Genomic DNA, 17,825 nt, shown 5'->3' with positions numbered 1-17,825 from the left:
ATCAAGTTTCTAACCCTACTTTTTCTCTTAGGCTGAGCAGGCTGAAATGGAAGCTAATCTGTCAATATCTCCTAGGCCAGTAACCCCTTCCCAGAACCCAAGTCCCGCAGACAATACCAGCCTATTTAGCTCCCCTTCACCAACTAAACTCAATGGTGATGATAATGATGATGAGTCCAGAATACCCACTCCACCATCAACATCACCACCAAAATCTCCATTAGAAGATCAGAAAAAAAGTGACAACAATGTAAGTTGGATTTCATTCCATCTCTTGACAATCTCTACTGACAATCTCTACTTGCAGATGTGTTTGTAATGTATAATTAAGGGCATTTCCTCCACTTCTAATGTAGTGTTACTTTTTTTATGTTGTTGAATTTTAAGGAAATCTTTGAGGTTAACTTAGTGAAACCAGCAAGAGGTGGGCTTGGCTTCACTGTGTCTGGAGGCGCCAAGACTGGAGGGTGCTACATCAAGGGTGTGGTGGACGACCCAGCTAAATCTGATGGCCGTATGCAACAAGGAGACAAGATCCTTGAGGTGAGTCAACGACTCATTAAAATATGAATGATAATTCTTTGAGACCTCAATTGATTTCTTTTACCACAATGGTTGGGAATAGGGATATGCAGGACAGAAACTGGTTAAAACTTTTGTTAACAGTAATTATGGGTTTGATAGAATGCTAGAAAAGTAACTAAGCACAGTTGAGATGCCCATTAGTCTTTGCATGCCACAAATATGGCTATTACAGAGAGAACAATGTTGTATTTCATCTGAAAAACCAAGAAAATCTGATGCACTCAAAGCTTTGATTTCAGAAATTAAATATTTTAAGTGTTTGTTTTAAGCTCTCTCCAGACTATCAAATTTTCTTCGACAAAAAACTGTTGTATGCCCATATATAGTCATGATGTGCCTATATTTAGTCATGATGTGATGTCATCATGCCCATATTTAGTCATGATGTGCCTATATATGGGCATGATGTGATGTCATCATGACCATATTTAGCTGTCACATGTTTTTTTTTTTTTTTTTTTTTTTTTTTTTTTTTTAGAGCCCTAGAATTATATATTCACATATTTAATCAGACATTTTGCAAAAGGAAACATGCCATTAATCAGTTTATGCTGGTATCTCAATAGGCTCACAACACTTCTGATTTCATTTTAATGATTCGCATATTAATGTTCATCATTGTAGGTAAATGGACAAGATATCACTGTCATGAGTCACTTCGATGCTGTTTCTTTCCTACGGATGACACCGAAAGAGGTCAACATTAAATTGTCTCGACCCAAAAAATCAGAGGTGAGCTCTGAACCCATTACCGGTCCTTTATCTGACCCTGCATCTCCACCGAGCAGCCTCGTCAGTATCACAAGCAACCTTCCTGTTATTGAGATGGAACGCAATGCGGCTGGACATTTAGGACTATCCTTAACGCTTGACCTGAAGGGTCGTAGGCCAGGTGTTTTCATAAGTGATGTCATTCCAGGGTTACCTGCTGACCTTGAAGGTTCCATCCAACCAGGGGATCAAGTTCACTACATCAATGGGCAGAGTTTGTCTGGTCTGGGTTTATTGCAGGCCAGAAGGGCTCTAGAAGCTGCTGCACCTGTTGTGAAGCTTCAACTTACAAGGTAGAGTTAACAATCATAGCAGCCACATATATAATCAAGACCATATTAAGCATATTATTCATGTGAAATGTAGAGTATTTTAAAGCATAAAGCTCTGTCCAGATTATCAAATTTTCTTTGAAAAAAACTGTTGTATGCCCATATTTAGTCATGATGTGCCTATATATGGTCATGATGTGATGTCATCATGCCCATATTTAGGCATGTCACATGTTTTGTCAAATAAAATTTGATAGTTTGGACAGGGATTAATAAATGGAAGCCACATAGTGCTGTTCTTTAGCCACAGTGTCAGGTGACCTTTTTTCCCCCTGGTTATAATTATTCAAGCAGCTTGCTCTCCCTGTTGAACCATCTCTCTGTTGAATTTCCAAATTCAACACCTAGTGTAGGGTTAAATTTCAGTTGCCATAGGCACCCTAGGATGTACTCTAAATTAGTAAATAGGAACTTTTTGGCATACAATATTAACTTTTAATGTTAACGAACAATAACATGCTTGCATTTCCTTGTGTTTAATAAGTATGGCATTTTCAAGATCTTTTCTACAGACATGGTTCAATGGAACTGTGTAGTGTTCTATAACCTCGGGCTCATTATGAAGCTTGGAGACAACAATTTATTGTGTAAAATTTATTTGTGATTTTCTTTTTAAGTATTTTTCTGTTAAATTTCAATGCTTTGTGATTTTGCTTAATAGAAAGGGAGAACCAGTTGTAGAAATTCCAAAGGTAACACCTCCTGTATCTGACGTAGATGATGAGTCCGAGCATAGTAAATTAGAAGTCTCGCAGAATACAAATGTGGACAGTGCCCTTAATTCAACAGGAGGCAAGAACAAGTCAGGAAAACTGGAGAATAATAATCACTTGAAACCAATCAGAACACATAATTTACGTAGTGAATCAGACATTGATCTTGGTGATATTTCATCTGATTCCGATTGGGAAGTAAGTTGTTTCATTAAATACAGTTACAGTTACTGTGTGGCCGAAAGCTAGCTAGTAAATTTAATATTTTTATGTTTTATTTCATCAAATCAATTTAAGTCCATAATTAATCCATGCTAGCATGGGTTGGACTGTTCATCATGATAGCTTTCCTCCAGTCATTTCTATTCCGTGTAGTTGCACGGCTTATCTTTAGCTTATGGAGATCACTAGCCACAACTTGCTCTCAAGTCTCCCTAGGCCTTCCTCTACCTTTGGTCCCCTTAATTTCCATCACCCTACACTTTTTGACCCAGTTGTCGTTGTTCATTTTGTCAACATGCCCATACCATCTCAGGCGGCCGTGTTATATAGCATCGCTTATAGTCGGTAGGTTGAAACTGCCAAGCAGTTCTGGTTACGATTTTCTGTATTTTAGGCTGACATATGCCATCCAACGAAGCATGTACATATCTGTCCGGATATGTACATGGAGGCTATGTACATACAAATTTTATTTTTTATTTATAAGTTCGTCTTAAAAGTGCTGTTGTCATTTTTTATTTTGTTCTATAGCAGCTACACTTAGATATATAATTGTTTTATTCAAAGATGTAAATTGTAAGCTTTTCTTTTAGACAATATTTGCTTATGTGTGCTAAAATGTTTCTTTTTAGGATTTCTCATCGGATGGTGACCAATTAAAAGATGTAGATAACCTCTTAGCTTCCATAGAAGCCAATCGAAAGGAATTTCAGTCCAACAAGCCGGCAGATGACGTCAGCAAGGCACATCAAAAAGAAGAGAAAGAAGACGTTGAAGAAAAAGAGAAGGAAGAGGAAAATACAAAGAAATTGATGAAAGATAATCCACTGTCCCCACTTCCTCTTATATTGCCAGCTGTCAATACCAGCACACCAGCGGAGGGTGAAAATACATTAAAAAGAACACCCATTGTATCCCAGAATTCATTTGATCAGCTGAAGGATCCAAAGTCTCCAGGAACACTGTCAAATATATCAGCTGCTAGTGATGATAGACTCCAGTCTCCAGCCTTTGATTTCTCAGCCTCTGAAGACGATAAACTTTCCCCAGCTGATAATGAACATAAATTTAGTTTCTCTGAAAAGGTAAGAAAAAACTTCTCCCATAATTAATGTTAATTCACTATCTTCCAGGATGTGCTAATGAACTATTTTATCTCCCTCTCTATTTTGTGCTTTTTTTCTGTAAGTTATGTATCTGATAGTTTTTTTTATTTTGCTGTTTTTGTTTCACAACATTTAGAATTTGCAAAAACCTCAAGCTACAATGCAACAAAAACAAAGAATATTCATCACTTTCATAGAAAAAAGTACTTAATAAGTGTACACTAAAAGTTTTAATTGGATATCTGATGTGTACCAGATTTAATTTTATTTATTTAATTTGTTTATTTTATTTTTGATTTATTGATTTATTGATTGATTTATTTATTTATTTTCATTTCATTTCATTTTCTTTCACAAGCAGTGTATCTGTAAGAAAGGAAGGAAGGGAGACTTAGATTAAAATATCTTCATTATTGCCGTTCTGAGAATGTCTAATTTTTCGGGTGACATCATTGATTAGTGTGATGATATTTTAATTAGTGCATTAGTGGGTGACTCGTACATAAATTACGTAAAGGAAATGTCTCATCCAGTGTCTTACGTAGTTGCAAATACAAGAAAAAAACCTAGCAGTGATTAAACATTAACAATTATATATCTTATTTGTTTATTACATCTATTTATCCAGGGTAAGCCCACATGCTTAAGACTGATTTTCAATGGAGCTCTACATGACAGATTCAAAAGCTCAATTTATTATTAAGATTTAAGTTCCAATAATAGGTGTAATAACTGAAGGTGAGAGACTCTACAAAGAAATTCAATCATACAAAAATTAGCATATCATGGTATAATAATGAGGTCATTAAATTGATATGTACTCCCTGGTAAAATTAAATACTATAAAATAATTTTAATAAAAATAATATTTAAAAATTATTCATTTATAAAGCCCTTGTTGGTGTTAATATATATATAAATCATTGCTGTTTCTCTCATTTGTTTTTAATTCAGGATATTGCAAACCGACCTTCAACCCCACTTAGTAATGATGAGAATGCATCAGGTGATGTCTCACCAGCCCAACATACACCTTGGTCACCATCAGTGAAATCACCTGTATTGTCTGTAAATGAGGCATCCCGCTTAGCAATTAGGTCTCCATCTCCTACTGACACGGATGTTAGTAAGCAGGAGGAAACTTCTCGTCAGGTAATTATTAATACGTCATGGTTTGCACGGTTTGAAGGATGTCTATATTTAAGCTCAGTCTATATTATTTTTATTTATTAGTATGTGTGATTTGACCATATATGTAAAAGATGATATACAATGGTTTATCTAAGAATCTTAAAATGGGTGGCGGTGGGGAGAGCTGGTGGGAGGGCGTAAAAGTGAATTGTAGGGGCTCGCCTACTAGGTAAGGGGCGTTAGCTCGCAAAAAATAAAGTAATTTTGAACTACTTGAGTGTTTTGCCTTGACCATTTATAAAGGCAGGGGAAAACTGGGGGTGCAAATTTTTTTTGGAAGGGGGTGTGTATCCCTCCCCCTATATATACCACTGATATCATGTCACACCCATATATATGCAAAAAATGTGTATTTGTCACATGAAATTTGCCATTTGGCAAAAATGGGGTGGTAAAAGGCGAGGTGGGAAAAGGTTGAGTGGGAAATGCAAGGTGGCAACAGGCCTAGAGTGAATGTAGGCTGCTTTAAAGAATAGTCAATGTTGAATAATAAGTTCAGTACTCAAGTCACAGTACTTATTTTATAGTGAAATTTGTATTTTTATAAGTACTTGCAATGCTTTGAAGGAGTTTTTTACAAGGTCTCTTGTTAGCTGAGTGAACCAATGGTTAGAGAAGTTTTCCTCCAGTTCCGAATCATCCAGTTTGTCACTATTTGTCATTAATAACGTCCTTCAGGTCAGTGAGAAGTCGTCGTATCTTTGATATTCTATGTGACCTTTACTAGTTGATCAACGTGTCTCTAGCGAGACACCTTTAAGCAGGTGACGCGACTCATATAGCGCATACACTAACAAATTTAGAGGATGTTGGGGATTTTTAGCCATAGTGTGTTCAAGTGTGCGTGAGTCACTGTGGGGGAAGGAAATGGGGTGATTCATGCTGCAGCTATCTTAGGCCGTGAATCACGAAAGCAGGCAAACATGCTAAAAAGCCTCCAACCAGCTGATGAAATGGAAACGGGTAGCAGTTAAGAAACATTGCGTATTCAAAGGCAGCTTGTAGCGGTCACAAATCAAATTGCGGATGAACGTCACATGACTGTGAAAACCTGATGGCAGTGAAAAATCTCTGACGTGCTAATTGTGTAGGAGTTTGTATTTACACAGGAGTTTTTGGTCATATGTATATCTGTTACGGAATACAAAAAGCTTTAGTAGACTATTCTGAGGTCACTTTAAGGAACAAAAGATGGTGTTGAGTGATCATTTCTGAACTATTATATTATTTTTTATGATGACTTGGCTGTTTACTATGTTTGAGGATACATATTTCAATAAGCGTTGAAATTGCTCTGAAAATTAGGATATCCATTACAAATTGACTTTATGACCAGCGGATAAGGTAGTTCTTTTGAAGAGTCAAAAGCATATGAGCGAACTTTCGATTTTCTTGATATCTGTTATTGCAAACATTCTAAGCATTTTGGATTCTGGCAGCGGCTGATGGTACACCCTTAATATATGCTTATTAAACATTTAGTTTTCATTATTTGTACAGCATATATAATTGCACAAATCGAAAGTGCATAGAAATTGTTCTGCGGTTTTATTCTGATTCAGAAGAGCTGGATATCTCTGTGAATGTATTTTAAAGCTATTCGAGTAACATTATAAACACTGTTTTTTTTCTTGAAAAAAATTCCTGTTTCTGTCCAAACAACTGTGTCACTGACTAGCTGTCACGTTGCCATGGCAAGTGATGCTTCCATGTCGACAGCTCGTTGGTCAAAAACCACACCATGCAAAATTCCAAGGATTACAGGACCAGTTTCGGTGATTATTATATTTTATTTGAGCTGTTAAAAGGACTTTCGAAATCACAATTTATAACAAACTATAATTTAATTAAAACCGAAAGGTCCACTGAATAATCTCAGATAAGATAGTATAATACATACTCCAAGTATCGAAATGCGCGCCATCGTGTCGGGATTCAATATTTCGACATTAATTATGTCATCTTCAGGAATAATGATGCAATATTTCGACATTATTATGTCATCATCAGGAATGATGATGACATAATTAATGTTGAAATATTGAATCCTGACACAATGGCATGCATTTCGATATTTGGAGTGTGTATTATACTATCTTATAATTTAATTACTAACTTAATTATTAACTTAAACATTAATTACCATAAAGTTGGAGTATGTATTATACTATCTTATAATTTAATTACTAACTTAATTATTAACTTAAACGTTAATTACCATAAAGTTGGAGTATGTATTTTACTATCTTATAATTTAATTACTAACTTAATTATTAACTTAAACGTTAATTACCATAAAGTCCATAGAGGCAATTGTATGGTTAGTGACATCACAGTGTTATACTTTGTTATATAACTCTAAAAATATGTGGGATTCATAATTTATGTGGTTTGTATGATAGTAGATAATTATACTTTGACTGTCGTTTAGATTCTTAAAATATGTTTGTACAGAGATCACAAGTCTCCCTCAAGATTGAGGAGCCTTCAGAAAATTGAGACGGCCTCCTGCACTCCCGCAAGCAAGCAAGAACCTACGGGAAAAGAACCATTTTCTCCTGCAAATTCAGTATTATAATAATATAGTATTTGTTTTTACTACTGTAATATCAATTGACATGTCGACAAAGATGCGAAGCCCTGCCCACAAAGTCACGAAAACCTTAGACAATGGCGGCTAGACTTACCAAGTTGGCGAACATTTTCTTTACTATCAACCTTCTTTAAGAAAGAGAATTCAGGGTAGGCGGTATGCAGATGAATCATATTCATAGTGAATCTATGAATATGTGAAGTTGTTGTAAAAGCCTCTGTATTTCGCTCCCAAAGGAAGAGGGAAAAGCCGCATTCAGTCAACCTCGTTGTCGGCAAAGGCCAAATCACTGATGCGCACTGCTCTGCACTGTAAATCTGGGTATCTTTAACAAAGCGTAGACATCTAGACCTAGGCTCACGTATGTTTCGCGTTGACAACCAGCTGTCTAAGGAAATTAAAATGTTCGAGAAAAAGTTTTTGATCACGTGACTAAATGACGCTCGCTGATAAGTCGGCTTATCTATCAATCAAATCTTGTCAAGATGTTAATTGTCTCACAAAAATCGGTTCTGTTGGGTATCACCAAGGAGTATATAGACTTGCAAGACGTCTGACTGCCTTGATTTTGTATTCATGTTAAACAAATAATACTGTCACGAGATAGGTTAAAGAGCAACAAAATGATGTTTAGATGTCAAACTAGAGAATGCAAGATATATGTGTGTTGATCTAATCCATGTAAAAACAAAATGAACTATTAATTACTTGCTTTCAGTTGTGTTACTTGCCTTCAGTTGGTTTCATTTTGTTTATTTATTCAACCACATAAATACTAAAAAATGGTTGGGGCAGCTTAAGCAAATGATTCAATATAACTCTTTCATGTCAGCTGCTCCCTAAAAAAATACATTTCAATAAAGATAGACTATGTTTACAAAAACAATAAAATTAAAGAATGAAAAAAAAATAAAAAAATAAAAATATGAAGAAATTATTTTTCTTGCCAATCAACAGATGCGTATATATATATATATAGACTATTGCCATTTTTGTAGTATAAGTCTAGATCAAATCAGACAAGTATTTTGATTTGTGAGTCAGTTGATACTAGTAGCTTATTTGATCCTCTGAAATGAGCAATTCATATGGTTTAATTGGATATTTGAGGGTTTTTCAGATTTTATCTAAAATATAATTATAAAAACTGGGTGGTAAATAGAGGAGCAGTGAGGCAATAGATATTAGTTTGACATTGAAACATTAACATTGTACACACTTTGCAATGAGTAATACTTAAGTAGTCGTTTTTTAGTATATTTTTTGCTGGATTGCCCCAGTTTAGCAGGAAGTTATGACGCTCTTGGACCGGCCAGAGGTACTTCAGTTGTGAAAGATAATTTTTACACATTGCTCAACTTAGAAAGACTTAATGTTTCGCAAGTAAAACTTGCATAATACATATGAAACTAAATCCTTAAGTATTTTTATTTATCATCCCTAGGGTGGTGTCATTCGAATTGAGTTTGAAAAGCCAGCAAGTGGTGGTCTTGGGTTCAGCTTGATAGGGGGAGAAAAAGGAGGTAAGACAAGTGTTTTTATCAAGACTATCACACCAGGTGGAGTAGCAGCAAATGATGGAAGGTTACGAATTGGAGATAAATTACTACAGGTAATCGTTACTTTATTTCCACATGTAACAATATAATACTGCAAGTTGCAAACACCAATATTTACATCATTATGGAATTTTTTCTGATAAGTAGTACTGCCTGGTGTATATAATAGTTTAAATGATTTCTTCAACTTTAAAGTTTATTGACTTTTATAGGAAACTCTTGTGTTAAACACTTAATGATCTTATATAATTCATCTTTGTATTCTGAAAACGTTTTATTCAAAAATATGAATATCATGCACAATGGAGCCCACAAAGTCACATGTTAACAAATGGCAAACACTGTATAAACATATAATACAATGCAAAATATATACCTATATAATTAAATACTAATGAAATTTATTGTTTGTAGAGATGTTTTTTAATTTTAATCACAATATACTGTATATTGACATCAACAATATAATAGTGAAATTAATACATTTATGTATTAAAATTATATACCTAAAAAATGCACATTCAACAATAGAATAAAGGTTAAACAAGCAAACTATAACCCAGTAATCTTTGTTCAGGGTACATGTCAGTGGGCGATTATTTGATTTATAATATAAAGACCTCATTACATACAAAAAAGAAAACAAGGACAAATCTATGTCATTGTTATTGCATATTATTATTGTGAAGGAACTTGATAATATGTGTAATATTTGTTCTAATTCGTCCCACCGCAGGTTAATGGACAGAGCCTTGTAGGGATGACACATAATAAAGCCATAAGCCTGCTGAGACGGGCAAAAGGTACGGTAAAGCTAGCCATCGTCAGGGCCTCATCACGGCCAGTCAGCCGCATGGAAGAGAATGGCGCATCCGATGCTGATGAACTGGATGCGCATCTTGATATCTTAAACGATAAATCCTATGAGAAAAACCATAGTCAACTTACTGAGCCAGAAATGTCAGAGGTCACAGGATCTGTCCTGGAGTCCCAGAGTATGATGTCCTCACAGGGTAATGACCCTGTCGAAACAGGAAGTGAGTGAATCATTTAGAGTAATTTTGATTTTTTTAAAGCTTACATGCAAGGACAGAGTTGGAAATGACTTCTTCCTGTAATGTTAATTTGAATGTTTTTGTTTTCAGGAAATGGTAAGTGAAAACCGAAATTACATGTTGTCTGTTCAGTACAAAATGTTTCCGTGCATACAGTGAAACGTGTTCATGTGTCGAGTGCAAAATGGTGCTTTGTATTTAGTGAACAAAATGTTACCATATATCCGTTGGAACATATTTTCTTGTATACAATACAATGCATCATGTTGAATGTGTATATAATACAGTGCATCATGTTGCATGTGTATCCATTTAAATATTTTCTGGGTCCATTGCAACATGTGTGTTTGTTTACATTGCAACACATTTCCCTGTATCCAGTGCGCAGCAGTGTGTTGCTTTGACCTCAGTGACCTTTCCACTAAGCCCCGCCTCTTGGATATTGTTGCTAAGGTCCCACACAAAGCAAAAGCGTAAATGTACGTAAGCGCATGCATTTGTGGGTCAACATGTGTGTTTGTTGGAAACGTGTGTATTCCTCCAGCACTGTTCAAATTGGTCAGTTGTAAAGTTTGATTGACACTCTGGAAGGTCGATGGCAACATGTTGCTTATGTATCCGATACTGTATGACATGTTGCCTTGTATCCAGTTGTATATTGTCACTGTTTGTAAATTTATTTGATATGCATTGGTTCCAGTTTAGTCACAAATTGTCTCTTTATTTTTAGTTATTATGTATGCATTGTCTGTAATACAACATGTTGCGTTGTTTTCAGCTAAATTGTTCATAATTGCCATATGTAAGCCCTGTGTCCAGAATATCAAATTTTAATTTGACAAAAACATGTGACATGCCTAAATATGGATTGGCACATCATGACTGTATATGGGCATATATCAGTTTTTTTTGTCAAAGAAAATTTGATAGTCTGGTTAGAGCTTTAGAAATGTTTTAAGATCTCATGGAAGTTAATAACTTCATTCCATTTTTGATATGTGAACCCTGAGTTATTCTGATTTCAAGCTATGTATTATTTGTTTTTATTGCAACATTTGTCTTGTTATTATTGGAATATTCAGTGCATGAACTGTTCACGTGGTCACAGCATCAATAGCAAGTCCTCTCACTTTATATAATTTCACATATTTGCAATCTAAGTAATGTTTACCAATATTGACAATTTTTTTTACATATCTTAATCATGATTTAAAAGAATAAAAATATGAAAATAAGATTTTAGCACTCGTATCAATTTCAATGAAATGCTTAAATAGTTTGATTTTACGTATTAGCGGTCTAAATAATTTTAGCAATATTGACATATTTTTTTTGCATATCTCAACTGTAGAGGGGGTGCTTCATCATGATGTACAAGAATAAAAATATAGAAGATTTATATAGCACTCATATCCATTTTAACACAATGCTCAAGTTGCTTAAATAGAAATAGTACAATATAAATGCCTGACTATATATTTTAATATTAATCCTGATTTATTTTTTATATGTAGTTAAGTTTGTCACAAGGGATTTGTAAATTACTCGATCATAAACTGCAAGAAGGTTATATTAAAGTGGGTCAACAAAGCAATGTATTTGTTTAGAAGTATCATTCCATTAAAAAACTGTAATAGACATGACAAAAACCAACAAAAGAACCATTAGTTGCAATACTTAATGTTGCATTTCTCATTAATGACGCATTATTAGCTGACATACGTCCTACATGTACTTTTCTTCAAAATGTTCATCAATCATTGCGTTGAAACGATAATGGGTTAATTACTTGAAGCAGTGTCATCTGTTGACAGTGCAACATACTAGTCCCCAAGGTGTTTTTTTTTACCTATTTTTAGTAGTAATAAACAAATCATCCTTCCAAAATTGATAAGTAAAATTTGTCTCCATTAAACTAAATACCTAACTACTTATGATAAGATTGATTCTATACCCATATCGTCCTTCTAGTTTAGTGGCATATTTAATAATAATTATTAGGGATTTGAACCAAGCCCATAAAAAATCCTCTTCTGAACTTGCTGAGGAAAAATTACATGTAAATATTAATGTAAAATCCCCTTTATTATATGTAGCCCCCTGTCAATCATCCCTTTCCCCTTCATGAAAAGACTCATGTATACATCACTGTTCTGGATTAATTCAAGTCACATGATGCTGTTCCTTGCACGTTCTATTAGTACCACTTTGTTAGAGTGCAATAAATGTCTCGTTACTCATGTGTCATTTCTGGTTTTCGGATACAGATTCAATAAATATAAAGTTGTGGTGTGCCTACCCTTTAACCCTTTCCAGTCGTAAGGCGTCGCGACGACGCCCTCTGCGACCATACTTTATAGCGAGGGGCGTCATATGTACGCCCTGTATAGCTTTCATGATAATTAATTTATAGCTAGTCTGCCCTCTATAGGATTTTTTGAGTGTGATGTAGGAGTATTTCTGTAGGAGGGCCTCCTGTATTTAGACCAAATAAAATGCCTGCACCCAGTAAAAACCCGACATTTAGTGTAGATGATGTAATTTCCCAGCTTTAATACAGCCTCAGGCAAAGGTAATGGGGCAGACTGGAAAGGGTTAACTAAAAACTTGCTATGCAAAAAAAAAAAAATCACAATCGAGTAGTTAAAATATACCAATGCCACTTTAATATTTGTGAACATATCACACTTATCAAATTGTTTAAAAATTATTAAAGTTTGAGGACTTGGTAATTATGGTGCAATTCAAACCTCACTTATTACATTTTTCAAGCATATTGTTTTGTATTTGTTTTTGCATTTTGCTTTGTGTTTAGATGTGTTAATATTTTCTTTCTATGAATGTTTTCCTCACATATAGCCCCTGTGTTATCGGATGTCGAGCACAGTGGTAGCATCGATTTTGATTCGTGTTCCTCCTTACCCCTCACGGCCACAGCTTTGTCAGGGCCCCCTTCACTCACTATGGACTCCACATTTAACCCATTCACACCACCCCCGGTGAAGTTCGCTGATAATGAGTATTTTGAAGGTAAAGTAACTGGTTAATGTAGCTGCAGAATTTTCAAATTAGAATGATGCAAACAAAAAATGAACATAAAAATTTGCCTTCTCCCTTAGATGCTAAAAGCTAAGCTTATATTCAACTTATACAATTTAGCAAATTAAATCGATTAATGATTAACAACCTTGCCTCTAGCATATTTCATAAATATAATAATTTATATATAATTTATTTATAAATAATATAACATGATAATCACTGTATATTAATATTTATATTATCTAATATTTCAGTCTTTTATAGTACATATTTGAGTCACAAGAACATGCTTTAGCTAATAATCCACAGCAACAAGACAGATTTTGCTTTATTAATCTTCTCATTTGCATCAGTAAGATCTTAATTATGCAAATATTAGTACAGTATAATATGCAAATCTTATTAGTAACAATTGCAGATTTTTAATCATTTGACAGTGTTTAGAAATAGTCTATATATTTTATCTTAACAATTCATTAAGACATATTTAATTATTTGGATAAAATAATGTGTAAAATAGAGCAATGAAAATTGCAGCTTTTTAACAATCATCATTAATGATTGAAAATAATCTTATTTTAATAATTCAATTAGAAATGTTCGAAATTATTTTGGTATCATAGTAATACTAACAGGTGTTAGGAAAATTAACCATTATTTGCAACATTTAATTGTTTATTGCCAATGTTTCCATTCACTAACTGCATGCTGGGTCATTGTTTAATTGTTCTCATTTTTGATGAGAAATTGTGCATGATTTTGTTTTTGCTTGCTGCTTCTATTACCCACTAATTGCCTCTAATTGAATAATTCATAATGAATAGTATTGCAATTTTATGTTTTTTATGATCATTAAAACTTTACAGTCACTTACTCTCTCATCATCCAGCTGTTATATTGATGTATTGATCATAAGGAGAGAGCTACAAATATATACGTTTTATTAATATATGTGCAAAGGTGACCCCCATTTTGCCATTATATTCATATTGTACATGAGTTTGTATTCCACATTTATGTGGTTGTTGGCCTTTGGCCATTATAAACAATGCATTGTATATTCACAGTATCATAAATCTGTTGATAATTACTGAGATAAAAACATATTGAACTATTAGTCATGTTTACCTGCATGCTTTTTTATAAAGCAAAGTTATAGGTTTGTTGAAAAACTATAGTGGAATTGATCTTGTTTTAGACACATTGATTAATCATATTTTTTATTGATTTATTGATTAATCAATTACAATCTCATTCTTGATTGATTGAATGGTAATTGATCTCAGTTTAATTAATTTCATTCTTTGATTAATTGATTGGTTAACTGATTGACTGTGTGGCTGTTATATAGGTCATAATACTGACAGTGATCTTGACTCAGTCCCAGATTTACCTGTTGAAAGAGAAGCGATTAACAAAGCAAGTAAACTCATATCAAAGGTAATTAAACAATTAACCATTTTGTCTTTATATTAAGTTTTTTTTTTATCATCATGAACACCAATATCACAAATGTAATTTTAACTCACTGTTACTTGTAAAATGAATCAAACCCTAGTGGCTGCAATCTCGTTAGTCTATGGTTGTAGTGGTTATGATACTGGACTAGTTATCTGGAGGTCATTGTTTCAATTCCCACTTAAATCACTTGCAATATATTTTATTACAATCATCATTAATACCATCATTATCATCATCATCATCATTAGTATGAACATCATCCATAATGTCATTTATGTCATCATCATCAGTCATTAATATTTTTGTAACATCATTAATACTACCATTAAATTATCATAACTCACTAATTTCTCAATCATTGTAAAAAATGATTGTTTTAATTACTACTGATTTTTAAAATATTTAACTTCAGATGTTTTGTCTAAGCAAAATTTTTTAGTATAAGCCAAAAGGTGCACTGACTGTTCAAATAAAATAAAACAAAAATGACTCCAAATAGAGAAAGTGAGGCCATATTGTAAGCATTTGTTTTTTGTCAAAGGGCCCCACTTTTTAGTATACATTTGGGGTATTCCTTTCTCATGTTCTTTTGTATTTGCTGTTTGTGTTCTTGTAAATTTTAATGTTTTGAGACAAATAAATGAAATGAAATTAGTATTTTTATTGTTTTGTCTCTTAGGTTGTACAGGTACGTCAACTTTCTGACACAGAAAATTCTGAATCCTGGAACAGCGACACCGAATTACCTCTAGAGAATAACAACCACACCCCGAGAGAAACCCCTTCCATTAAGATCATGGGTGTAATCACTGATACAGAGCTACAACGAATGTCGTTAGTAAAACCAAGTAGTAGCAGTCGTTATTCTGGCCGGTTGTTAAAGACGATGCTTAGTAACCTTAATAGAGCTATTGATAAAGAAGATCCTGTGGAAGAATACAAGGTAGGTGAAGCAGCAAAAGAAAGTATTCATCATCTCTCTATTTGTGGTAGCACACACACACCCATTCTAAGCCTAGGCCGGACAACAGAAAACCCTATCCTAGGCCTAAAGCTAGGCCTAGGTTGTATAAAAAGGTAAAGGTTTTACCGAGTTTGAAGGGCAATTTCTCAAAATTCATCTGTTACATTTTGTTTTCCTTTTGGAATAGAGTAAAATAACAATGAATTATCTGAACACTTTCTGAGTGTGTGGCATCCACAAGGAGAACATACTACATAAATTTTGAATTATTTAAATTCATTTAAAAAAAAAAGTTGTTGATGATTTTGCTGATTTTTAACTGCATTTCTATATTATCTTTTATCCAGCAATTAAGACAACTGAAACCAATTGATAACTGCGATGTTGCTAAGAAACCTGTCAACAAAGACAAAAATCGTTATAGAAATGTGTTACCATGTAAGTGCTAATACCATACGTTGACTCACTTTTTTGACAATATAAGTTACCATAGTTTTTTTGTCAATACATTTTATTCATGATATGTAAGAGTGGTTTTTCATTAATTAGTTGTGGTCTGTGATTGATCACTATTTTGTCACTATTCCAGATTTGAAATTAGAAATGTTGGCTGGGCCTCTGGGGACGCATGACTGTCATAATGCGGCACCAGTACCAACATGTAACAGATACATTGTTGATTATCCAGCCTAACTCTGATGTAAGAGTTACTGAAGGACTGTAATTAAAACCTGATGCTAGCCAGATTTAAACTGGGGTCTTTAGCATAAGAAGCAGACAAATTTACCTCTCAGCCAAATACTCAGCTCAATACGTCAGTCCTAAACGCAAACTGAAATGCGCATCACAGTGTTAATCCCATCAGTGTACACAAGTAAAGTGCAAAGCAAGGGGTTTGAACCCTGTTTTCACTAATCGAGTCTCTTTGCTTAAATGCCACATTCACATGTTTCTTATCATAGGTTCCACCATCTACTTGTGACCTATTTTTCAGTTGTACATTCATTACTGACCATAAATTTCGCATGTAGTCAAGTTCATGAGAATGTCCCATGAATGCTACCATCACACATAAACATATGGGAATCATTAGTAAGTGTACGAAATAGATGAATGTGGGTGACGATGACTAGAATTAAATCGACCAAACCGTAGCCTACATGCAGTCTGAGCAGAGACGCTGTGATGTTTTTTTGGTCATAGCAGCTGGCCGTAATATCTCCTATTATTATCATGGGGCCTTGTGTAGTATTCAAAAAAAATACATGCTCTGAGTTAAAATGTAGAAAAGGTCATTAGATGTTCTACTTAAACATTAATTTTCTTGAATCAAATAAGTTAGAACGGATTGGCCCTAATCGACTAGTCGTTCTTTGTTAAACCATGCCCACCTGTACAGTGGTAAAATCCTACTTAACGAAGACAAACACTCGAATAGAAAACTTGTAGTCGCATGAAAATAATACTCAATGAAAAATCATAATAAATGAAATGAACCAGTCTAATACGCCCATTAATGCTACCATAAAGCTCTGTCCACTCAAATATTCTTTGACAAAAAACTGTTGTATGCCCATATATAGTCATGATGTGCCTATATATGGTCATGATGTGATGTCATCATGACCATATTTAGGCATGTCATGTTTTTATCAAATAGAATAGTTTGGACAGGTCCAGATCTCATCAGATTAAATTTATTTGACAAAAACATGTGACATGCCTATAAATATGGTCATACCATATATTGCCTTATATGGGCATGCAACAGTTGTTGTGAAAATGTGATAGTGTGGGCTAAACTTTCGTCTGCTGATTGATAGGTTGGTTGAATTTACTTTGTTGCCTTGAACAAATTAAACAACCCAATCTTAATATGATGTGCACTTTTTTCTATTTCTCTGTCCAGACGATAAGACGCGGGTTACTCTGCAGAATGGGGACGGTTCTGATTACATAAATGCGAGTCACATTCAAATGAAAGTCGGCACAAATGAATTACAGTACATTGCGTGCCAGGGGCCGCTGCCCAATAGTCTTGTTGACTTCTGGCAAATGATCTGGGAACAGAAAGTGAGCGTTATTGCGATGGTCACTATGGACATTGAAAATGGAAAGGTTAGAGACAGTACAAAGTGATGTAAATAAGTATTATAAATGTTAATATATATGTGTATATATAATATATTTGTATATAACATGTATATTGTATATAATACACATATATTATA

General features: G+C 34.1%; 1 protein-coding gene across 3 annotated transcripts in view; it reads left to right on the top strand.

Moving 5' to 3' along the window:
- The window catches only part of LOC117113386 (tyrosine-protein phosphatase non-receptor type 13-like), a 48,111-nt gene that overhangs the window by 24,451 nt on the left and 5,835 nt on the right, over window positions 1–17,825 (top strand). The window contains exons 26-38 of one of the 3 annotated variants that reach the window (XM_033256691.1): window positions 32–250; window positions 388–543; window positions 1,210–1,649; window positions 2,350–2,599; window positions 3,256–3,708; window positions 4,684–4,881; window positions 8,958–9,125; window positions 9,809–10,109; window positions 12,987–13,157; window positions 14,521–14,609; window positions 15,310–15,573; window positions 15,942–16,032; window positions 17,504–17,712. In XM_033256691.1, coding sequence (XP_033112582.1) covers window positions 32–250; window positions 388–543; window positions 1,210–1,649; window positions 2,350–2,599; window positions 3,256–3,708; window positions 4,684–4,881; window positions 8,958–9,125; window positions 9,809–10,109; window positions 12,987–13,157; window positions 14,521–14,609; window positions 15,310–15,573; window positions 15,942–16,032; window positions 17,504–17,712 — 3,009 coding nt within the window. Of the gene's footprint in view, window positions 1–31; window positions 251–387; window positions 544–1,209; window positions 1,650–2,349; window positions 2,600–3,255; window positions 3,709–4,683; window positions 4,882–8,957; window positions 9,126–9,808; window positions 10,110–10,217; window positions 10,224–12,986; window positions 13,158–14,520; window positions 14,610–15,309; window positions 15,574–15,941; window positions 16,033–17,503; window positions 17,713–17,825 lie in introns of all 3 variants that reach the window. The other 2 variants (XM_033256692.1, XM_033256693.1) reach the window with 2 other exon arrangements.

Source organism: Anneissia japonica, unplaced genomic scaffold, assembly GCF_011630105.1.
Source record: "Anneissia japonica isolate Jap-2015-1 unplaced genomic scaffold, ASM1163010v1 scaffold288111_len316891_cov189, whole genome shotgun sequence".
NCBI lineage: Eukaryota > Metazoa > Echinodermata > Crinoidea > Comatulida > Comatulidae > Anneissia > Anneissia japonica.
The sequence above is the reverse complement of the archived record's forward strand: the minus strand, read 5'-3'. Positions and strand labels throughout refer to the sequence as shown.